The sequence below is a fragment of the Anguilla rostrata genome, chromosome 4, assembly GCF_018555375.3.
Source record: "Anguilla rostrata isolate EN2019 chromosome 4, ASM1855537v3, whole genome shotgun sequence".
NCBI lineage: Eukaryota > Metazoa > Chordata > Actinopteri > Anguilliformes > Anguillidae > Anguilla > Anguilla rostrata.
The window spans coordinates 13,652,552-13,678,130 of NC_057936.1; the positions used below are offsets into that span (position 1 = coordinate 13,652,552).

The 25,579-nt window shown below is 39.4% G+C and overlaps 1 protein-coding gene across 4 annotated transcripts; it reads left to right on the top strand.

Annotated features, from left to right (window-relative positions):
• Positions 1-4,846: 4,846 nt before the first annotated feature.
• stard3nl (STARD3 N-terminal like) lies at positions 4,847-25,384 on the top strand. 4 transcript variants are annotated; one of them, XM_064330812.1, is made up of 9 exons: positions 4,847-4,995; positions 14,392-14,699; positions 15,806-15,883; positions 16,103-16,180; positions 16,815-16,868; positions 16,967-17,084; positions 17,810-17,908; positions 19,850-19,905; positions 21,639-25,384. In XM_064330812.1, the coding sequence occupies exons 2-8, from the start codon at positions 14,496-14,498 to the stop codon at positions 19,900-19,902; spliced, it is 684 nt and encodes a 227-aa protein (XP_064186882.1). In that variant the 5' UTR covers positions 4,847-4,995; positions 14,392-14,495; the 3' UTR covers positions 19,903-19,905; positions 21,639-25,384. The 4 variants fall into 4 exon arrangements, with proteins under 4 accessions (XP_064186882.1, XP_064186883.1, XP_064186881.1 ...); XM_064330813.1 differs by lacking the exon at positions 4,847-4,995 and adding an exon at positions 5,342-5,951; XM_064330811.1 differs by lacking the exon at positions 4,847-4,995 and adding an exon at positions 8,425-8,563.
• The last annotated feature ends 195 nt before the right edge of the window (positions 25,385-25,579 follow it).

Below are 25,579 nucleotides of genomic sequence, written 5' to 3' on the forward strand. Positions count from 1 at the left end.
GTCCTGACGGTGAATCATATGAGACAATTTGTCTGATTTTTAGTTTTTATTTTATTTTTTTTTCCTGCAAGGGGAATTTTCTGTAACTTTATAGTCTGGCACACATTTGAAACCACTACAGAGAAGCCTGACCTGATCTGGCAAGAGTATCCATTCCACAGTTAAGCTCTTGTAGCATTACAGTATATAGCATCGTGGACTTCAAATGCAGCTGTCATCCAGACATTAAAAATATTATCTCTGTTTTAATCCAAAACACAACTATATCCACCTCATTTTTTAAAAGTTTATGTCTTGGTGGTACTCAGAAGAAATGGATAACTTTGTAAATATATACTATTATTAAATATATACAGTAAAATGGTCTAAAATTACAGACTAATATTGAGGGAATCAAACCAGCCAGCCTGGAGACAAATTGATTTAGAAAATGGTTTAGAATGAAATGATTAAAAAAAACATCTACCATCAAAAATAAATCTGCATTACAGGGTAATACTGTATATCCTAGTGAAGTAATATGACTTGTTGTTTAAAGCTTAAGAGAATGGTTAGCCACAGAGTCCAGTCATCTCACATTCAGTACATATGTATGATTTAACAAGAGTAAATGCACAAAAAAACAATAGCAAGGAAGTATAAATGGAAATTATATTAGGTTGTATAAAAACTAAAAAAGCAGTTACTGACTCTTGGATAGGGCATTCTGGAAACTGAACAAAACTGATTGAGATTTTTTAAATTATTGATGATTCATGACTGTCCATTCTGTATAGCAACTAATCATTTACAATGACTAACCTGTATCAAGTGGACCTATCAGAAAGGTGAGCTCACCACATTTATATACCCTAGCCCAGCATCAGTAGCTTTGTACTTGTTCCCTTTTTAAATAATCGGTTTGCTAGGCTTATAACATAAAACACACTGGCATCAGTTTGGCAATGAGTTGGTTACAACCCTTCATGTGTCAAGTGTCAGTGGCTGGATCCACCTTAAATTGCTTTATGTATTACGTAGATGTTACAGCTCAGTTTGCATGTACACTGCAGTTTCACAGAGGGCTGAGGCTCAGTGACTGACCATCCTAAGATGGTAACAGGAGACCAGGATCAATTGTTTACTCAGCACTCATTAGTATATACTGTCACAACTTTCACTCACGCTTCAGTAAATTCAACCAATCTATGCTGAGTCTTGTAGTTTCGTGGGTCATACTGAAAATAAATAATCAGGTGATCTCAACTTCATTATGCAAATTTTCATGGGCGAGGCAACAATCATGGATTTTTTTCAGGATGCTGTGTCCCAAGATTAAATGAAACCATGACATAATCATTTGCGAAGTCACAGCCTTGTAAAGGCAGTTATTGTGATGGGGGTCATTTGTTAGTTTTATGAAATGGTATAACTCAACCGGATCCACGAAAGGCGGAATCAATCTTTACAGGCAACCTTTTATGACTGCTTGACTTTAGCATGACTCACAACAATAAATAAAACCCATTTGGGAGCGAGTGGGCACCACAAGCCATGTGATTTGGCCGCGTTAGCTTTGGTTCAGGACTCTGGCCGATGGTAGATCCAGCGCAATGAGTATATCATTCAGACTGCTCTACTAATGAACACCAGACCTTGGATTTATAGAGCTGATAAGCTAGGGAAACTCGCAGGCTTCATTATTTGTAATGAGCAATAACTCTTTGTCCGTGGCAGGGGTCCTGCAAGGGATAAATCTACGGCTGTGACCGCGAGATGCTGCGGGGGCGAGGTTTTTATTGCAGGGCGCTCACTTGCAGATGACACTCTGGTGGCGTTATGGGGAAAGCTTGGGCCCACGGCCTGTTTTCCCTCCCAGTAGTGCATGGAGGGCCAAAAGGAGACGGGACCACACACCCTCTTGTCCTCTGCCCATGAAGCCAGCCACCAAGCGCCAGCAGGTTAGGGAGACTGCTGCAGTCGTCATTTCATTCTTGGTGGAGCTCATAGAAGAAGAATGTGGCATGAAAAACTGACAGTTGTAAAAGCTTAGAGGTGGCTTTGCAGTGCCTGGTTTTCGGTTCATCTGAAATCCTCTTGGTATTGAAAATGTTTCATGTCTTGGCTATGCTCCAGATATGACCATATACTGTACAAACCCTGTACCCTGCAACCCTCAGTTTAGTTTACCAAAGAGAGAATTACTCAGTATTATTCAAAGCTAAAATAGATTCAATCATAAATCACAAAATTTATAAATTCTCCCATGGAACACCATAATGGAAATAGGCGTATAAAAATATATCAAATATTAGACGACTATTTTTTAGGTTTTTTTGGAACTACTGCACAGATCAAAGCATTATATAATAAAATGGTCAGTTAACCCTGAGTTTATTATGTCTGATAAACTTCTTCAGGTAATGATGTCCTTCAGTCCATCTCACATGTCAGCTTTGACCATGACTCCTCGTATTTGGAAATTAATATGGCAGCAGGTTGTCCTGTTTGGAAGCCGTGGCCTAGTGATTTGCCATTGTCATCGCGTGCGCTTAAACCGGTGCTGGAAATGTGAACAGCAGTTCTCAGCAAGCTCGGCAAAAGAGTGGAAACAAATGTGGGATGTTACTTATTCTCTGTCGTATTAATATTCATTGGATTGAAATGATCTGGACGTTATGATAATGGCCCTGGCCGAGTGACTCTGTGGTCAGCGTGATGGCTTTGGCACCTGTGCTCCGGACTCATCCAAGCCAATGCTGCATGCATCCAAAGTTGGAACGCCCCTGCGCCACTGCTGGGTTCGCCTGAGAGCACCGTTTGCAACTCTGGCAGACCCCTGAGCTCTGAACCATGAATATGAACCCATTTCCCCTACATGCAATTCAGGGGCCTTATTTAACTAACAAATTTTATAAGAAATATTGACTTTGCTAATGCTGAGCCTGCACTGCTATACATTGTCTCCCTGATCTGACTTCTCCCAATGCCCCAATTGTGAGAATACAGATATAACCCTACAGTAAGTCTGAGTAAGGTAAATAAAAAGATACATGCTATAGAAACAGTACGGTAATTGAATTCACCAATGATTTTATGTATCAACCACATTAAAAATACATAAGCTTCCTTTGCAGAATGATGCACCACCTTTGGTAATATCAGAGCTTTAGCACCCTCTGCTGTTAACACTCATATCACGCTTTGTCAAGCTGTGTGAATTCTGTGGTATTATGTTTGTTCAGTATGGTCTCAAGGTACAGTTTTTTTCTGAAATGCACATTTTACTAATATCTATTGGAAAACAAATTACATAGACACAATGTGTCAACTTTGCTAACTACCAATAGCCTGGACCCACAACATTTAAAAAGGGCTACTGAGAATTCCACACATTTCAAAATAGAATGACTCTGACATTTTTGTTTAACACCATTTCCTTGTATTGGAATCATAATGTTAGCAAGTCTACATATTGATATACTGTACAATGGTACTATTCAATCTTACAAAGGACTATTTCTGAAATACAGCAGCAATGTACTCAAGTTATTAAATACATTACATCAAATTAAATGAAGCCATTTTAACTGTATGTTTTCAATGTAAAGTTACTTAAATTCCATATTGAGATTAAATTAAAGTATAAAAGTTTTTTGTTCGTTTGTTTGTTTTATGATTAGATAAGAATACATTTAAACTTAATGGCAAAACATCATATCTCATGCAAACCCTACAGAGTGTATCTGCACAATCCTGTCAACATAATTCTAACTTTTGCTACATTGAGAGGCAGCATCATATAATAGAGATGATATCTGCAGCATAGACTGGAAATCTTCAAAGGACTGAGTGCCTGACGAATGGAATGAAGTACAGGCATACAGCAGAGGAGAAAATACTTCAGTACGGGTAAAGACCTCAATTTTGACCTATAAATTCACCGTGCAGTAAGGCAATGGCTCAAAGCAGAAGCCAAAACCACCCAGTTGTTCTAGAGGGACCCAATCAAACCTCAGTCCTGACTCGAATCTGATTGAAAATCAGTGGCAAGACTTGACCATTGCTTTCCATCAATACTCCCCATTCAAGTTACCAGAGCATGAACAAACTTTTCAAAAAGAAAGGAAAAAAAATGGTACCTTTCCAGTGTGCAAATTTATAGATTTATCCAAAAAGTTTCATAATTTTTGCCAAAGCTTCTCCCATTAAATATTGACTCAAGGATCAACATCATACTTTTTTTCAGTCTGAAATGAAAAACTGTTCTGTCCATTTCAAATCTGCATTCTTTATATTCTACCTAAAATTATGATGGAGGGGTGTGGGTGGGGGTAGCAAGTTCTTTGAATCTTTGCTTTGCACAAAATCAAGGACATGTCAGGAATGAAACCCAGAAAGAATAACAGTCTGTCTGTGGGAGCAGTTCTCGGAAAGAACCAAATGACTTTTGTACCTTAATGGCGACACCTAGAAGCAATATTTCTGGGTCCCAGGTTGGGCTGCAGCTCAGGAAGCACACAGCCTATTTTGTTCTAAAAAGGGCATGATGGCACCCTGGCCTTGGGTAGCCAACTGCAAAGTTTTTAAGACTTAGTCACAAGGGAGGTCCTAGCTATATAGTATGGTCATGTTCAGTCCACACGGGCCCTCTGTCCTCAGAAGCATAATGCTTAATCTTTTCTGAGCAATAGTAAGACAACTACTGGATACATGTCCGTTTTTCAGTAGTGTTCCTAGTCTTCTGGCCTATACGGACACCACACGCGTACATTTCTACATTAATAACTACATTTCCCATGAATCTACGCGAAAGTGAATTCCCTCGATTCCCCTCCTCCATAGTGTGTCCCCCTGTTTCCTTTCCGATAGAAACAAGGGTGAAGCCGTGCAGGCATAGTCTTGTATTATCGTGGAAGAACTGGGAGTGATAATCCATAATATTATTGCACATCTGGAAAATAACTGGATAGTCACTGATCTGTAGGTAGCTGGATAACTGGCTAGCTACCTGAGGTAAGGAATTTACATTATAGTGAATTTTATATTCTATATATCCAGCGAAAGTGCCTAACGTTAAATAAAAGTTGTCCGAACGAATTTCCACTCTGAACACTGAGCTTGCTTTATTTCGCATCACTCGACCAAGAATGCATTAGCAAGCTCGTAAGATATCTTATATAGTCAAGCAGGCAACATTAACTGGTCATCGTATTTCATGAAATAATAATAACAGTGACTGTGCCTTTGCTAACTAGCTAACATTTAGCTTGCTATTACTCAGCGAACCCCACACTGTAGTAGCGGGCCATCATGATGTAACGTTAAAGAATTCCAGTGAACCTTGTACGCTGTTACACTGGGGGTATAATTTGGCGAACGTTGGATAGTTGCATTTTGCGCAGAACCAGTTTTGTTATTCAGTTGGCTGCCTAACGTAGGTTAATTTAATTTGCCATGAATCGAACAAGGCAATCCTTCCTGCACGATGATATCGAAACAAGAACCAGTTAGATGAGGACTGGAGGTCTATTCAGTTCGGGCTATTATTGAACAAGCTTAGTCTACGTGTAATGCTGTTTATCAGGAATAACATTATCGTCTTCTGCAAAGAGACATCTCACACATTGCTCAGCAGGTCGTGGAAGGCAACTTCCTCATAAGTCAAATTCAAGAACCTGCTGCTATACATAATGTTATTGGAATAAACTGAACTGTATCCGCGTAGAAATAGCCACATATTGTATCAATTTGTCGTTTTGCAGCTTATGTACATCATATGTAGCTTGGATTTGGTTATCTTTTTAATTTCTTAAAATGATTATCTCTTCCGGGAAATTCTTGCATAGCAATTCGATTTACGTGAGAACTTGTTACATCTAAAAACAATCGAGAGCGCTTGTATTTAAAGCTTAAAGTGGGAGTCACTTTCGACTTGGAGGCATTTTTTCCAAATTTGCATTTTCCAATAGGTAAGTAGAATGTTCGCAAGAACATTCGCATCTGTCCAGTATCATTGACATTTAACCTCTGTTCTTAGCTATGATGCTGTCTACAAATAAACCATTTGTTTATAGTATTAAGAGTAACTTGTTAATTGTGTTGCATACTCATCCATTGGCTTTATAAAGTTAGTTATCCTTTTTAAAGATACTTTCAGTTTTCTGGCCTTGGCTTAGTGTGCTGTTATAGGCTATTTGTAGAGGAGCTTATCAGAGATTCTCTACAAATAGCCTATAACAGCACACTAAGCCAAGGCCAGAAAACTGGAAGTATCTTTACTGGCTGGCTTTTAGCTTTTGCATTTCTACAGTCTCCTTTGTACTTTTACCTGCATGTTATGGAGTATCACTAACCCTAACCCTAACTCCACCTCATCCCCACAAGTCCCCCCACCCACACTTCTGTCTGCTTCTGAAGACTGCCACAATCAGATTAAATTACAAATTTAAAATTCTCATGGCACCATGATAAATCGGCATGTAGCCCTCACAATGTAAGCAAAGTATGCAACAGTGACGTGACCGGAACAGTGGGATTCTTGCCTTGTTGCCCGAGGTGTTCTTTACGGGTGTCCTCAGTGACGCGACAGGAACAGTGGAATTCTTGCCTTGTTCCTCGAGGTATTGTTTAGGGTGAACTTAGCATACTTAAAATGAATCCACGGTGTGGCCCTACATTATACAAAGTGTTTGAGAAGTTGATTTTGGTCAAGCTGTCTGGTTTGTTTGTTTCAAACGTAAATCACTAATATAACTAAGAATTGAGCGTCTTATCTTTGTAATTGATGCCTCTATGAGGTTTCTATCACCACCGTGGGTAGAGTACTTGTCAGGGTTCTTGTACCTTTTCAAAAGTCAAATTCAAGCACTTTTCAAGAACTTTCAAGGTGCACTGTCAAAGCTTTTCCAGCACTTCGCTTAATGTCCCCTGGGGGTCCTCCCCCAGGAAATTTTGAGCGTCAAACACTTCATTTACTGCATTCTGGTGAATTTTTCTGCACCAATTTGTGCCTTTTCTGCATCAATTTACGGTGGAAATGTCTTTATTTAGGCCTATGTAAAGGAAAACACAAAATTCTAAATATTGAGGGGGACTTATCCCCCCCCCCCGAAATCTATGCCTATGGTTATTGTGCTATTAACAAGCAAAATTATGTTTTGTGAGAGCATGCCATGTGGACTTCATTTGGCATCCTATATAGTCCTAACCTGGCTGAGCCAGTATGTGTAGTGTCATGTAGGTGCACCTACAGTACCAGAAAACTGTTTCATATTGGCAGCACAGATCAAACAGAACAATAAAAACAGAACATACTGCTTCGCAACAGCTGTATGAAGGAAAATACATTAAGTTAACCTCAGTATAATTTTTCTGCCTATTTGTGTCAATGATCTCAATGTCAATGGTATCTTTTCGGTGGCATTAGCCTACACAGTGTGCCAAAGCAGGAAAAGGTCCACATGTGCATTGCAGACAGATTACCTATACGATAGCAACACTACTTAATGCAGTTTATTGATTGCAACTTGCTCCTGGCATATTTTCATTGATGCCGCTGCCCGCTCGCGGTTTCCCCTTCACCAGCCGGTTCGCAAGCCACACTTCATCAAAAACAGACCGACAGATCAGAGAGGAGCCGTGGGCAAAAGCAATCAATTGGGTCTCTCTGACTTATTTTATTTCTTTATCCAAAGTGAATTCATTCATTCATCAGATTGCGATTTCGTATTATGACAATAATTACATTAACAAATTTCAAGCACTTTCAAGCGATTTATTCCAAATCCAAACACTTTCCCAACCTTGAAAACACCACATTAAAATTCAAGCATTTTCAAGGATTTCTAGCACCCGCAAGAAGCCTGACTTGTTACAGGTACCATGATTTTGCTCTTACCATTTAATCACAATGCTGGTGGCAAATGGTTCGGAAAGTTACTGATTACTGTTTTTTTCCCACAAAATTATTATTTTGTTGCTTATAGGTAGTGTACTTTTGTGTTACTAAGGTGGTATTGTCTTACTATGGAGCAAATTTGAAGTTTAAGCCACAAAAGCAAGCACATTTTTTTGGTTATAAACCACTAGAAATGAAATCACTTGAAAATGTGATATGAAGGTTGAACTAAGACAGGTTTGCTGGGAATTTAAGCCACAGAATGCTGGTACAGCATGTAGATTACCACTGAATCTGACTAAACCTCCTGAGACTGCCATCAGTATGGTCTTTATCTTGTTTACCAAGCTGGGAGAAATTGTTTATCATGGTGTGAGTCCTGCCAAGCCCCGGAGTATGTGGAAGTTGAGGGGAAGTCACATGGCTTAAGAACAATGTGATACTCAGCAGCTGTTTTTTGCCATTGTGCTTCTAAACAGTTTCTGTCCTAATAGGTAATGATACTGCAAACCTGTAGTAGGGCTTTATTATTATTATTATTATTTTTTTTACAATGGATTGATAACCTAGTGAGCAAATGCCAGAATTCATAGGTCTGGAGGGGTGGAAATTAGGAGATGTTTTGACGGAAATGAAAGGGGAATTTAAGTGAAATGATCCACAGAGTGGTGGCAGTTTGTCCAGGTATAATCAGAAGAGATGCGTCTTCGGACCGTGGCAGAAGATGGGTAATGAGGGAGTGGTTCGAAGAGGGACGGGGAGTTTGTTCCACCACTGGGGCGCTAGGGTGGAGAAGCTCTATGATAGAATTCACCGTACATTTGGTTAATTCAAGTAAGAAAATTACTGAGGACAAGCATGCGCTTGCACAACTGACTGTGTCCAATGCGCAAGCATTAGGCCTATATGTGTGCAGGCATGGCATCACCATGTTTTCCCAGAGACAGAGAGTATACTGAAGAGTGTTGAAGCAAAATTTCATGGATAAAATGCAAAAGCACTTTATTCATAAAACTTAGTGTTATTTGATGCTTGTGTTTTCCTTTTACTGTATATCAAGGCTAATACTGAAAACGTTTTAAAAAATTCTGCAAAAAATACAACAAATACACATGCACATAATATGGGGTTATTTTAATATGAAGTGGGTGCATCTGAACATTTCCCACCTCTATGCAGTAGGCTACATAGTACTAATAATAATAACTTTGTGTAACAACAAAGTTTCAGTCATGAGATTTTTTCCCCTTTAATCTGTTTCAGTCATGAGATTTTTTCCCCCTTTAATCCTTGGGAGTTGTAGCTAGAAATGTTGATGCACATTCATGATTAGGTGTGTGGATTAGCAGGGTGGTGGATGTGTGTCTGTCTGTGTGCAGGGCCAATAGATGTAATGATTTTCAAGATGTTTTCACAACGTTGCTACCTTTCAGATAATTGCCTACTGCAAACATCATAATACTCCTTCAACTTTTAAGCTACCTTTAACTTGCCATTCCAACATTATTTGTATTTTTCTGTCATTTCTATACACCAGTTAATGGCTGAGATATTCAACACTCAATTTGGTGCTTTTTTCTTTTTTCTGATGTTTGGAAGTGATCTAGGCATCATTTGGTGACCTAGTGCCACTACTCGAAAGTCTACAAAATCACATTGGGTTGTAATGGTCATTGGATTGCACTGGTAAAGTTTTAAGATGCTACAGCTCTATTTACTTTTTCATCTGGTAACGACTAAACAGCTGCTGAAACAACCACACTAAAGTTTATTAATACATTTTACATTCTGGTTTGTCATGTTCATGTACTTGCAATTCTGCTTCCTGCTTTTGCTTTTAAAATTTTGTTAACAATCCATAAAGATCTCACTAGCACTGCCTCAAGTGTCATTTGAAACTTTGAAAGATTAGGCCAGTGGAATGTTCAGTTGAATTTCTCATTTCTGTGTTTGATGGCCAGAATGACCTTTAAACTTGATTCCTTTTTGTTTTTGTTTTTTGTTTTGTCAATGTCCAATGTCCACAAATTGACCTTTTGTAAAATGAGAATTAGGCTTGCTCAGTAAAGGAAGCTCAAAGCTTATGAACTTCAGAGCCCTGACTGGACACATGACCTGCATTAACTTTTTCCCCCAAATTATTTTGAAAGGATTCAGTGGATGGACTCTGTCTATAGGCAGATTGCCTCAACTCTGCTGAAAAGCATTCACTGTCTTTCCTGCAAAGTCATGATCAGGAATGTATTAAAGCCGCTTTGACTTATACAAGAAATGATTTAGGCTGACTATTTTTTAAATACTTTGATAAGAAATCCCAAAGACTCCTGAGTGCAGACTAGACCATATGGATACACATTTAAGCCTTAACCTCAGCTTTGGTACCCACCGAGTATGACTGGGAGGAGTGGAGCTCTATTGTCCTTCTCCCACCAGGAAAGGGTGGGTAATTTGCTGTACATAAGTTACTTCCAACAACACATAGGCACCCACATGTTGTCTCTGTCATCAGAGAAAGATATGCCTCTCTTCCAATTTGCATTATAGCCTATTTCCTGTAGTTCTGTGTGGGCAGAACTTCTGTGTGTGTGAAATAAATTAGGTGGTGACTCGCAGGCAAGTGTTTCAGATCGTCCCACTTTCTTCAGCTACATGTTCCTTGTTACATTGGTCAGAATGTAGAGAGCCTTTTTTAATACAAGGTTAGTGGTTAGCAAGTTAGATGTGTGGTGACGTGTCATCTGATTTTAACCAATTGGCCAGTTTCATTCAGTTAGTGCTTTTGGAATCTAAATGAACAAATTAGTTTGCTTGTTATCTAGCCTTTCTATTGAGACAATGCTAACTAACAGATTTGCCTAGCTTAGGATACTAATTGAGGGGTGCAAGTTATAGCCTATTAGGCCTATGGCTAATTTAGCTAGGTGCACAACTAGGCTATTTGTTGTTTCAAGGGCTAGCAGAATTCCCATTCCACTGTCACAAACAGCTTAAAAAGCTAACTTGCCACATATTTAAATGTAAGCTAGTGTCAGTTATTGCTAAGACATCTGTGAGCCAGCTAATTATTGCAGAAATTTTGCCGACTTGTCATTTAGCCTGGAGAAGCCTCAGTCTGTGGCCAGTGCAGAGGAACCAGTAAGGCAAGAGGGTGATCTGCTCTGGAGATTTCTCAACTCAATTAATATGGCTTTTTATGTTTATTGTTCAATAAATAGGACGTAGAGAACACTTGTGAAGTCAAAAGTATTTGTAATATTTGTAATATCATTTTCTTAGCATAAAGAATGTTTAGAATTTATTTAATGCCATCACAATGTTTTTCAGACCAAAATATTGAGTAAAATTGATGTCATTTCCTGTACAAACGGTAACAAACAAATATGGAAATAGCAGTATCCCAGTCGTAAAGGGTTCTGATGTTCCTGTAATTATGTGGGGTGCATTCCTGCCATGATTTGGGTGCCGTCATAGCCCTCTGGAATCAAGCCTGAAGCAGCATTTTCCAATCAAGTAAGCATAAGTCGATTATCTTTTCTAATGGAAATGTGGTATCATATTCCTCCTATTTCAGACTCTGGTAGACACTGTCATGGTGCACATAGGCCATTCTGGCTACACCTGGTGGCACAATACCCTGTTCAGGGCCTTCAAATGAGTGTCTCTCATTTCGTTTCTATCTGTATAATTCTGTATGCCCGTATATGTCTGGGCTACCATACATTTGCCTGTTTGGTAGCAAATAGGACTTGCAACATTTTGTCCACCTCTTCAACCCAGCCTTGGTAACTACCAGATTTTCCGGTTATTTGCGCTATTGTGTGATGAGGCAAACTGCTCAAGATTTTAATGAAGGTTGCCAACCAGTCATTGCCTTTGGCATTTTGAATGATATCATTTTGAATAATGATTAACAGCGTCAGCCACCGCAGATGTCAGACGATAGCGAGCTAAATTTCCACAGGGCGTCGCTTATGAGCGTCGTGCGTTTGATGTACCCGTGGCTAAGTTTGGCACTGTGAAATGGTAAAGGGCCGAGTTCTTGAAAAAAAAAAAAAAACTTCACACCTTTGAAGGCTAAGGATGAAACAGAAATCGTGTCGTGGTGTAGTTAACCCTTGCACAGACGTCAGTCGCATCACAGTCCAACCCTGTTGGCGCGACATGGGCAAAACTGAAACAAAGGCCCGTTCACTGTCACATGGGTTTCCGACCACAATGGACACATGCTTCTGACACTCAATGCCTATTGCATTTCATGCCACCGCAGGTTATAGCAAGGTGGCATTACTTCATATTGTCTAGTCACTGTCAGGGTAAATGCATTGTTGTACTGAATAGGAATATGAAGGAATAATAGGAATAGTAGGTATGGAAAATGGGAATATAGAGCATTAACACTAGCTATATCAGTCAAGAGGATTATCACACTTTTTATAGCTCACACAGAACAGGAAATAAGATGTACTGTAAGTGTTGACAAAAAGAACTACTTTTGCTTCTAATTTATAATGGGGTATAAAAGAGCATGTCAAGTAGATGAGCAGCTTGAGTCAGTGTCTGGAAATGGTTTTTGGAATAACAAGAGAGGACAAAGAAGCCGTCAGTGAAAATAGCAGGGACAATGACAGGCCTCTCGGAGACAGAATATTGTTCTCAGTACTGTTTCTATTCATTCCTATTACTGAAAAAATCTGAGTTTATGAATTTTTCATTTATACAGTTTCAACATTTTAAAAACTGTAGGGGCTATTCAGTCATCCCGCCAATTTTTTATTTATTGACTTGGAGTAACAACTAACAAGTTAACTTTTCTTAACCAGCAAGCGCATTTGGCGCAGAATAAATGTGACTTTATGACACGAATGTTAGTGCATATGCAGGCCACACCAGATTCCAGGCCTCAGTATCACTGAATGTGTTTGGGATTACTTGGATTGAAAGAAGCAGAAAATGCAACCAACTCTGAGGTGTTTACAAGTAGCCTGGAAAAATATCCCTGCAGATCTCTTTGAAGAACACAAAGCAAGTCTCCCAAAAAGACTGGAAGCTCTAATGATGGCAAAGGCTGGATACACTAAATACTGAAAGATTTGATATTGTACATCGTTGTGAAGGTTTTTGTGTAATTTTTAAAGATACATATACAGTGTTAAATATACATTTGCATTATTTTCTGAGATTGAAAAACAAATAACTCACTTAATAGCTGTTCACTGCAAAGTAAATAAAAGAAAGGGTGGTCTCTGTAGAAATTTTGTGCCATTCCACGTTTTTCGAGAAGAATGCAATGACCATCTCCACCCTACACCACCTTGTTATTCCAGGTGTTACTAGATACAGGTAGCATACAGATTGGAAGTTACCAATATGTGGATTCCAATCTGTAAACTACCTGCATATTGTAACACCTGGGATGACTGGTGTGGAGTGGAGATACCTGGACTGTGACAGAGCTTTTTGACAGTTTGTGGACTCTGAATGTTCTTCCCCAACCTTTTCTCTGGCATAATTGCATTTCAGTATTGTGGACTTGGCCTGGAATCCTGCCAGTCTTATAGATGATTGGCTTTACTGTCGGTTTATTGCAGTTCACTAAACTTCCTTATTCCAGTTCCATATTTACTCTAGAAACCACAAATGTTTTAATAGCTGGAGGGGATGGGTTAAGGAACTTTATTTGCATCAGACAGAGGGCTTCATGTTTGAGTGACATAAGACACCTCTCCAAGGGCTGTTGAGCTGTTAGAGTGGATCGATTAGTAAGTCCCAGTGAAGCAACTTGGAGTCTTTGGTGAGTGAGAGTCTTGTGTTCAAATCCCTTCGCGGGCGAGTGCTTCCTGAACTTGTAACACCAGCTTTTGTCTGTGTCATCAAGTAAATGTAGATGCGCATTTACAGAAAAATGTGTGGCTTATGTAGTTTAAATGTGCTTTGTTGACTGAACTGTTGAGTTTACGAAGTCAGTGGTAGTAACATATCATGAATTAGCCTAACAAGACATTATTACACTGCTTTTCGTACGGCGATTTAGTTTCTTATTTCACACTACGCATTATGTGCCAGATTGATACAATCTCTGGACTGCCTTTCCCAACCTTTTTTCTTGTGTAATCTCAGCCCCTATGCAGAAAGTGTGAATGAAAGTTACGTTTCTCTGTTTCTTTAAAATTTCATTAAGTGCATGACTTTTGAAGTGGTAGCCCAAAAAACCACAGAACCGCCTTATTCATTTTTAGCACATGCAAAACAGTTTTAGCACATTGACCCAAAGCAATTTTTAGCTCGTTGACTCAAAGCAATTTGCAATCCAATTTTCCACCTGGGGTTCAAATTTCAAACCCTCACATCCAGATTGTAATGCCTAGCCAAGCCACCTGGCAGCACGGCTGTGGACATTCTAGAATGAATGAGTCAGCAAGGGCTTGTTCGGCTTTGTCTGAGGTAGTAATCCCACCTTTTCCCTCTTCTACCCCCTCTACCCGTCTCTTCCTCCTCCTCCTCATGCCCCACAGCCGAACCCCTCCCCAGTGCCCAGCAGGTCGCGGTTCCAGGCCCGAAGTGGCCATGCTGTCCAAGCTTGGTGCTGGTGAGCAGTGAACACGGTCCGGTTCTTGCCATGGACAGCGTGCTGAGCAGCAGCCATGACTCGCGGGCCACCCTCCGGGGCCTGGCCTCCATCAATCCCGCCTCTTTCTCGGCCCGAGTCGAGTCCTACGAGGCCGGCGAGAAGAAGAGCATCTCCGATGTCAGGAGGACCTTCTGCCTCTTCGTCACCTTCGACCTCCTCTTCATCACCCTGCTCTGGATCATAGAGCTCAACGTGCGTATCTCCCCCGTCTGAACATGCTTACAGTGTCGTTTGTATAGGTTTGCAGTATTTGCGCTGTTTTTCTCTTCTGTAATTTCTTTAGCATGACGCCATTGATCCATTAGTTGCAAAGCTATGATTGATTTTAATAAAATGACTGGTCTATCCCATAATTAACAGATAAAACTGGAAATTCCAATTGATATTTTATTTTTTTTCTCATTAATTCCTTTACCATAATGGTAGTCACTTTTGGTCCTGTTTTTTCGACTCAGTAATTCCGTTAGCATAACACTACTCTCCATTGAGAGTTGCAAAGCTATGTCCGATTTGAAGAAAAGACTGTCCTTTAATCAAGTGAAAAAATTCTAAATTGCTGTTGATGTTTTAGCTTTTTTCCTCAGTAATTTCTTTAGCATAACACTACTCACCAATGATCCACTAGTTGCTATGGCTGATTTGAAGAAATAGACAGTTATGGTAATGACAGTTAATCAACTGGAATGGATGTTTTAAATTTGGCTGTTTGTTAATTGCCTTGTATGTATGGTTACTGGCTGCTGGTAGCAGATTATGAGTAATTTGCAGTCTAGTGCTTATCCTTTCAATCATATGATGGTAAGTAGTAGAAGCATAGAAAAGGGAGGCCCGGGGAAAAAATACATTATTTGACGAATTCGTTTATATTTAATCAAACATAGAAAAACCAAATCCATTTTCCTGTGGTTTTTATCTAGCACCACTGTGTGCTTTATATAGCCTCTGCTGTTATCTTTAGTAAGTGAGTATCCCTTGTAGGCTACCTTTTCCATTCCATGATGTCACCTGACCTATTTATAAAACTTGACTGCTTCCGTGCTGGAAACATTAGTCTGTTGCTTTATTCTCATCACCTGCTCCAATGTTTATTTTTTATTCTTTTGTCCGGTTGATCATTGATCTCTTCAATGTTTCCAAACCTGCCTGCTCTGCACTGGTCCTGGAAGGCTGCCTTGTGCTCTGTTTGATTTATGCTTTGTAGTTAGTCAACTTAGGATTTTGTGTTGTTGACACTGCATTGTTAATACTGCAGTTTAACTATATATGGTCAAAATTTCCTTCTTTGCTTCCCACTGTAGGTAAATGGAGGAATCCAAGAGCAGCTGAATAAAGAAGTCCTTCACTATGATTACCACGCTTCATTTTTTGATATATTTGTAAGTATCTTCTGTTTGAACTTCAAACCTTTTTCCCTGAGTAAATCATTTTAGCTTTTTTTGGCACATTGTCCTGTCTTGTCTTATCCGAATGATCAGATTTCATTGTGTGTGTTTGTGTTATATTCCTTTTATATAATGTTCCTTACACATGTAAGTATGTATAAGTAGCTGCTTGTGATTGACAGTAGAGTCTCAACCTTGCACCCGTCTCTCCAGATCCTGGCGGTGTTCCGCTTTGCGGCTCTCATCCTGGCCTACGCCGTCTGCAAGCTGCGGCATTGGTGGGCCATCGCGGTACGTGCCGTCATGACAACAACAAAAGGCATCCGTCAAAGTATGACGCGCATGAAATAAATAAGAATGTTGTATGCGTGTCATATTGCGAGTTATTAGAAATATAAATACTCATTTAAATGCTTTAAGGCCCAGCGCCAGAACTTTTTGTGCTTTGAATGAAGTAGTGTATGTAGAGGTGTGTGTCTCCCTCTAGAGGACACTTACAAGGTTTCCTTATAGGATAGGCAAACTGGTTACTAATTCTGTGCATTAGAGCAGATATTTTGGTGTACAGCCTCGAGAAATCACAGTCCCTAAAATCGACAACATAAGTCTATTATAGTGGTTCAGGATTTTTTAAAATCAAATTATTTAAAAAAAAACCTTTTTACACCTAAGTACTGCTCTTGTCAAGCCCTCATATATTATACCAGTTACAAAACACATTGGATTCCATCAAGAGTGTTCTGTAACTTCTTTTACATATTGAAATGTTATCACTATTTTATCACTGAGCTGGTTTATGAACAAGGATACTTGCATGTAATTGGAAGATTCAAGGCCAAGGACAAGAGTTTATCTATTCAAGGCTGCGATTACAACAAACCCTTGCTAACATTCGATGAAAATGTTTTTTGTTGTTCCATTTCAGATAACAACAGCCGTCACTAGTGCCTTCTTGATAGCGAAAGTCATTCTCTCTAAGGTAGGAGTGTCTCCGTTAGAAAGCCCCTCCCACTGCTGGTGTGATGTCAGACTTGTTACAGACTTGTGTGATGTTATATCTTGCTGTCTGTCTCACAGCTCCTGTCCCAGGGGGCCTTTGGGTACCTTTTGCCCATCATCTCCTTCATCCTGGCCTGGATCGAGACCTGGTTCCTGGACTTCAAAGTTCTGCCCCAGGAGGCAGAGGATGAAAACCGTGAGTTTGCTCGATCGTAAGGCCGGGAGACAGTGGAAATGCACCTTCTCCTTGGAGTGTGTTAGTGTATATGCTGCTCTCTGTTTGGCGGAGCTAGTTTATCTGAAGTGGAGAGGAACCACTATGTGGTGCAGGACCTGGCTTGGGTAAAGGTAGTGGGATTTAATTTGATTTGACATCAGCCACTGTACGTGCAGAAATGAACTTTCAGTCAATTCTCAATATTTTTTATCCTGACATCCAAATTGTGACATTGTTTTGTCTTACCAGTCCATGGTCTTTTAATTAATTATCATCCCGTGGGGCAAATTACGAATATAAGCTGTTTGACAATGCAAATACATTTGTGTCACAAAAAACTAGGAAGGTTACAATTCCTGAAGGAATTGTGTGGGCTTGTTTCAAATTCAAATTCCAACTGGCAGTGTCCTCAAGCCTCAGTGCATAGAAGAAGCATGAAACCGTCCAGTCATTGTTAGGGCCAACACTACTGTAATTTAGGTGGACGAAAAGCTGTCCTTGTTTGGAATTGTTCAAAAACGAAATGGTGAGGTGTGTCATTTGCAGCCAGTGGGTGTAGTCAGTTGGTTTTACTGTAAGTGTTAATATCACAGTGCATGACATGATTGACAAACAGATAAAGATAGAGGAATCCTTTTCATTCAGCCTGTATTTTGAAATAGAGAAGTGCGTGCATTGAAGTGACCCTCTTGTCTGTTCTCCAGGGTTGCTGTCGGTGACAGACACTTCAGAGAGGGCCCCCCTCATGCATCCAGGGCCCCTGTCAGATGGGCAGTTCTACTCCCCTCCCGAATCTGTCGCAGGTGGGGCTTTCGTCAATTTACCTTTTCAATGAGCTCTTTACCCGTTCATACCTTGCCTGTAATTATGTTTTTTTTTTTTTTTACTGCCATCTACTGGACGCCTGTGGCATTGCATGGTTATGCCTGACTCTTGAGAAGGTTCAGCCGTCTCGTATTTAACAGCGCTGGCTCAATCTGTGTTTTTCAGACAGTTGACATTAAGCTTTTCTGTTCAGCCTTGGAGTCTTGTTTAGCTGCAGTGTGAAGAAAGTGTGTGTTTCAGTGAATGTTCACTTGACCTGATACAGCATGACATCAAAACAGCATCTAGAATGTGTAGAACAGAGCACAAGGTGGATTTAAAATTATTACTAGTACTTTTGTTATTTTAGATTATTTACATACAGAACTATGAACATAAATTCACATTGGCAAAAATATTCAGAAAAGCAATGGTTTTAAGTCATCACAAATCATTGCTGTACCATTGTAGTAAAATTGTATTAAAGTGTGCTGAATAGTCCAGCACCATGCTTGCTGTAAGCGACTGTTTGTTTTCAAGTGCACATTTGTACTCGGCACACCTGTGGCTCAGTGGGAATGCAGAAGTGTGCAGCATGAGCCAGTTTCACTGTATGCGGAGGAAGCTACAATGCTTCCAACTTCCCATGTCCTCACATCCTTGTGGTTAGTTGGCACATATGTTGGAACACGTAAGCTTATGGCAATGGAATTCAATGGACAATGGGTCTGTAGTTCCAGTTCTATTATCAGTAGGTTCATCTTGCCAGGTTCATGCGTTTGTATTTTCCATGTTTATTTTATGTGTGTTGTGACCACTACTTTATTTGGTTAAATACAGCCGTTCCGGCTGACTGACTGCCACTAGCTTTCATTCATTTCCTGGTAATACATGATGTATCACAGCCAGGTTGCCATGCAACACAAAATAACTGCTAAACCACAGTAATAAACAGAGTTGTGTTACTCGGTCAAAGTTCAGCTGTTCTAACTGACTTTGCCATATGACCCCTTTCACCCATGTTTGCATCTGGGTTTAAAAAAAAAAAAAATCTTTTCTGGGAAATTCTGGTCGTATCACAGCCAAATTCCTGTGCTGTTAGACCACAGTAATGAAAGGAAACTGTCTGCAGGAAGAGAGGTCGCACGTTGCTTTCACCGTTAAGGATGTGGCTTCTGTGTGACCCCAGAATCTCTCAGACCGGGCCATTTATAATCAGGAAGTTCTTCTGTTCTTCGTTTGCATACAGTATATTGATAATTGAACTGACCACTTTTATTATTGAAATAAATTCATGCAGGCACAAGACGTAAGCTAAGCTGAACAATTTTTACTGAAATGCAGCAAGCGATATGTGTAGAGGCTTTTATGGTTTTGAATGCATCAATAGAAAAGGAATACTGCCTGTTATTGCATACGTTTTGCAGTTACATTATGATGTCATTACTTGCACTTGCAGCCATGTGCTGGCAAATGAATTTCAGTTTCACAAATAGCTTTTTTGAAAGTGGATGGAATGGCCGATTTAGCTGTGTATGAATTTAGGTCCATGGGTGGGGTATTGGCAAACCTGTGAGTGATGTTTTTTACAATGGTTTTTGGTTGTATAAATGCACAATATTTGATGATTGCCCTAGGCAGTTCAATATAACCTATTCCATCTCTTGGTAGTCACAGTGAGTGTGTGGTAGACTGGTAGTTCTTTGTGCTTCAATGGAGTCTTATGTTTAGTTAAACTGTACAGATTCACCCTGCTTTAAATACAGGGAAATTGTCTTCAAACGCCACCCCCATATGTCCTTCATTAAAGCTCTACCATACTTCCACCTAATTTTTCTTTTCAATAAGACATATCTACGTGTCATATCTACAGTGTAAGAATGTGAACTTCTTTTCTGGAAAGACCCATACCCATACCCCACCCTTTTTTTCTTTTGCAGATTCAGATGAAGACATAGAGGAGAAACATGACCACGAGAAGCCAGTTATTTAGCAGGTAATTTATATATATTCACTCACATTTTAGCATTGTATGTCATAGCGACAACAGTCACAGTTGTGTGCGAAAGCCGTTATTACTAGTTATTCAGGCGTGTCCGAATTATCGGATAAATAAGGTAATTAAACCTGCCCCCCAATCAAATTTAGGAAAAATAAATAATTTAAATGGGTCTCTTGGATCACACCTGCCACTGTTTAGTGTTTGTGCAGAGAGTCCTTTGGTCTTCATTTTACCTCATTAGCCGCAAGCCTACATCAACTCAGTCCAGAGAAGTTTTATCTGCAGCTCTGCACGATCGAATACATTTCTCCTGAAATGATTACCAGGTATTGCGATTGTGCAGCACTTCAGAAATGAGCTTAAGTGCCTCTGGCCAGCCTGACCTGCCGAAAATAAACGTTGAGTTCCCCGGCAGGGTGCCATTAGAGCTACAGTATTCTGCTCTGCTTGTGTGAGGGACTAATTAATGAGGTGCATGTGTTCAGATATGCATAAAAAATATTGGGGCTGTTGGATGGCTCCTGGTTTTCAGCGAAGTGACGGGCTCCTTCGGTCTAGCGATGAATCGAACTGGCCTGAAATTTGGCGAATAAATGGCTGCAGTGTCGCCCATTAAAGGACGGTTTCATTGGGCCTCATTCATAAAACACAGGTACGATCACATTTAATTGTAAACTGTGTGTAAGAACGTTTCCAAGAACATTTTGGCATTCATTATTTTTTTCTTCTCTGAATTTGTTCATGGCCATTTCCTTATGGTAATCACATGAACAGGATTGCACGTAAAATTTACAAATAGGCAGCATTCATCATCTCATACACCTGGGATATGCACAAAAACAAAGGTCTGCACTTGTGTCAGCTATAACACAATGAAGAATTAAAGTCTGATGTACTCATTGTGCTTATTGTGCTATGTTGCAGAAGATAACATGAAAAGAGGTAAAATGTTTAACCGATCAAATTAAAAACTGAGGTGAATCAATATCAATAGCCTCCTAGTTGGGGAAATTGTGGACACCTGGCCACTAAAACAAACCACTTGGTAGACAATGAAGAATTCAAAGCCAATGATAATGAGTCAAACCTGCATTGTGTTAACAAGTTTAAGGAACTAATTATGAAAGAACTTAAATGTGTGTTCAACCTTACTTGAGTAGGAGATCGACTGTTACAAAACTCAGCATACACAAGAGTCCCAAAGTTTAAGAGCTACTGGATTGGGTGATGGACCACTCGCTAAAAATAGGCGGTGGCTGGCCGTGGGCAGATTTGAGGACAGCGCTTGCTTGTCTGCTTTGTCCAAATTGAAGGAAATTTCAGCGATGTGATGGGGCTGCAAAAATGATTGGGGTTCAGATGGGCCCTATGGCCTGTTGCCAAATTCATACTGTGGCAATAGTGGCTGGAAGCCTCAGAGGGTGGCACAAAAATGATTTCTGCATCACTTGGGGAGGGAAGAGATTTCAGTCCGTGTATAAGCCTCATCTCATTGAGCACTAGCAACCCCCCTCTGGTCGGTCCAGTGTCTATCCTCCTGATTATTGGTAAGACAGCCTCATATTAATTCCATAAATAACACATTTTCTTGTATACCAAATAATAAAGGCAAATGAATGTTTGTAATATGTGCGTGAAACTCACTTTAATAGGTGTGTGTATACTTCAAGTTTTTATTTAAACATGGTTTGTTCATACCTTTTTTCATTCATTCGTTTTAATTGAAGGAATACAAACTAGGGACTGGGAGGAGCCTGCCATCACTGACAGCCCAGTGACTCAAGGTCTGGAAAGCCCAGAGTCCAGCGACATTGGCTGCCCCACGTTCTGCAGTTGCCCTGGTTACCACTATCCTCTCCTGTCATGGAAGGTCACACTGCCTTACAACTGCTTCCGGCCTCTACTGTATTCTTCAACCTGCAATTAGTGCACTTACTTCCAACGCAGTCCAATGTTCTCACCTTTTCTTCCCCAGACCAAGACAAAAAAAGGTGTATCCCTTTTTAGAAATGAATGAAATCTACGCTCTCGAGACATAAAAATGGAAAAAAAATAAATTGCGAAACAGTGTTGTGGCACACGTGTAAGCCCTTCCTGATGTTTACATTTTTATATGGTTATTATTTCAAGTTCACAAACAAGCCTTGTGAACACTGTGATGGACGGAGTCGCCTTAGAGTTCAAGATGCACGCAATGCGACGCACTGGATTTACCACGCATGCCTCGAACGGACCTGCGTTGTCTTAACTCCTGTATCCTCCCGGCAAAACGTCCGTTTCAAACACTGGCATGTTTTATTTTTACGTTTATTTATTATAATCATCGCAACTCGGTGTGCTCTTCGAAGCTGAAATTGACAAGCTTTGCGTGCATGTAAACACGTACTGTAAATATCACTTAAGTCTCAGTAAAGCTGAGCGATGCATGGTCCCTTCTACAAATCGTTTTCCTCTCGCGTCTCGTCAGAGACCGCGTGAATCCCTATCGCATACTGTAGCTAATGTTGCGTGTTGTGTGTGGAATCCGAGACTTATTCGTTCTAACTGAAAAAGACAGGGAAGCTACAAATCTGGGATTGCCTAAGAATAATTGTGTAAAGCATTCTGACTGCCGTCATTGAATGGGAGGATATGTTCTACTGTTATCGCTATATCTGAAACACAGGCATCTCACAGGTGTCTTTTATACCAGTGTTTTTCATACTCGGTCCTGGGGGACCCCTTTGCATGCTGATTTTCATTCTAACCACGATTGCAATTCCATAATTCTAACAAGCTGTTCATTTATCTTAATTACACTTTCTATGTTTTGAGGGATTATTTGCCTTCTTAGGATACATTATAGCAGAAACTGCTAGGCATGCATGGATAATAAAAGTAACAAGGAACTGGGCTTGTAACCCAGAAGTTGCAGGTTCGATTCTCGGGTAGGACACTGCCATTGTATCCTTGAAGAAGGTACGTACCCAGCATTGTTTCAGTATTATATATCCAGCTGTCTAAATGGATGCAATGTAAATGCTATGTGAAAATGTTGTGTAAGTCGCTCTGGATAAGAGGGTCTGCTAAATGCCTGTAATGCAATGTAGTTTGAAACTGATTACATAAAGAGAGGTAAATAATTTTGAACTGATCACATTAAAGACTAGGATTCATCAATTTGCCCCTAATTGCTTTGATTACAAGCCAAACTTGTGTTTTGTGAAAACAATGCACGTTTGACTAGTTATCATTTTCTTTGTATTTGGATTTTTTCATATCAACCAAATGGCTAGTTTTATTGGCCATGTGTCCATACTTTCTCCAATTAGGAGCCTATTGTTTCACCTCAGTCTTCAATTTGATTGGTTTAAAAAGTACCTCTCTTTATGTAGGCCTAATCATTTGCAGTATAGCGCAATGTGAATATTGGACTTCATTACACACATGGCATGCATAGGTATTTCTGACACAATGTAGTTGAAGAGGGTAAATAATCCCTCAAAATATGAAAAGTTGTAATTAAGGAAAATGATCAGCTTGTTAAAATTCTGGGATTGCAGTTGTGGTTGGAACGGAAACCAGCATACACGGGAGTCCCCTTGGGCTGCGTTTGAAAACCACCTGTCTATACACCAACAGATAGTTCAGTACATGTTTTATTACATATGTTAGTACAGCATATTATTAGTATGAAGTCAAGAGGCCCGGCAGAAACTCTCATTAAAAATGCCTCTCAAAACATGTTAACCCTCTGAATCATATGCAGAATTAAAGTGATCTAGAGGTTACTATTAAAATAACCCTTTCTTGTTAACTTGCATACTGTAAATTACATGCTTCTATATATTGTATATCATATATATATATATATATATATATTTACAAGGTGCCAATAAAATAATTTGCCTGTTCTTATTTCATATTTGTAAACAATAGAGAACCAGTTCTTATACTGAAGTACAATTTTTTAAGGGAATCGTGGAATTTTGCTAAATTATGGTATATGCCAAATTATTGGTAAATAATATTAGTGAATTGGATCCCATGACTTAGTGATTTTGACCTTAGATGATTTTTGAAGCATATAGCTGGAATCATTTTGGCGAGTTAGTGTTGCCAGTATTGTGGCACACAGAATGAACACATTTAATGTAAGTTGTCTGTAAGTTTACTGTAGCATAATATAAAGAGAAATGTGTAATTAAAGGGGGTTTCATTCACAGAAGGGCACACATTATTTTCATGAACAGAAGTACAACTGTGTTACACAACATGTCCATGTTATGTCATCTCTGAATGAGACTAAACAATCTTGTTGAACTTACGACAGGGTAATCGTAACAGTTTGTTTCTGAAAGCTAGGTCTTGTAGACCTAGGAAATGTATTTTGTCCCAGACTTTGAATAGCTTTCATTTCAGTGATTTTTATTGAAATTAATCATTTAAAATGTATTTTTAAAAATAACCTTTGCTCAGCTTTGTTACTCAAAGTTAAGGATTCAATGCATTGGATTTACATTGAATAAAGGCCTCAGTGAGAAAATGCTTTACGCTTCTATTGTCCCCGTATAGAATGACGAGACTGCACCTTTTAGCATGAATGTGCTAAATATTTGGAACATTTATAACAATGTTTAACAATATTCTTTTCGTTCTTAAAGTTTCTTGCAGCTATGGCACATTTTACATAATATTAAACTCTCCCTAAAATGTGAATGTGTGAGGAGGTCTTCCTTTCAACAATCTTTGTTTTCAGTTTCAGTAGATCACGTTGATGAACGATTTCAGCTGCATTTGGTAAAGCATTGAATAATGAACTCAGATTACACTGTAAATCTAAAATGACTGCCATTTTTAAAGTGGTTCTCAGTTTTCTATTTTGTTCCATTTCTTCTGAACTACAGCTATGAAATGAAATAACATTCATTTTGATATACTGTACGGTGTGCATGTATCCAAACTGCCATCCTTACAGAAAGTATGTTTATTCAAACAGCACAGAAAAATGTTTGCATTTGCATTTTGGGAAACAAAATGACAATTAAAGTTGAGGCTCGGCTGAACATAATGCTGCCGGCCTTAGTTTTTAACCACAGGCTTGTTATATATGCATATTTCAATATATGATAAAAAATTTTTTAAAAACCCACAATGCCAGTATTACAGCGACTGCAACAGGGACATCACTTTGCTATTCACAGTTAAAGATAAAGAGCGATTTAGGGTTAGACGGAAGCGTAGCTGTGAGAAACGTCTGTATTTTCATACGATCATGTGTCCAAACTGTTCATTGCTTTAAATGTACCTGATTGACAATAGTTGTGTTTGAGAAAACAAAATGTGGATAAGACGCTGTGGTAATATAGGGACAGATATCAGGAAGAGAACATTGTGTGCAGGAGGTGAGAAATCATCCCCCTTTAATGCATGAATGCATGTTCTGTGTCCAGCTTCTCAGTCCCCGTCCATTAATAAAGTATATTTATGTCTATTTGTTTGGCCACTGGTATATTTCTTGTGTTACAACAGGATATGCATGTTTGAGTTTTATGTCATTCAACGGAGCCACAGTACTGAAACCCATTTCAAAACATAAAATATGCGTATCAATTCATGGAAATATTATTGTGAAAGCATTTACATTTTTAATGAGCCACCTGTTAGTGGTCAGACATCAAGTTTAGCA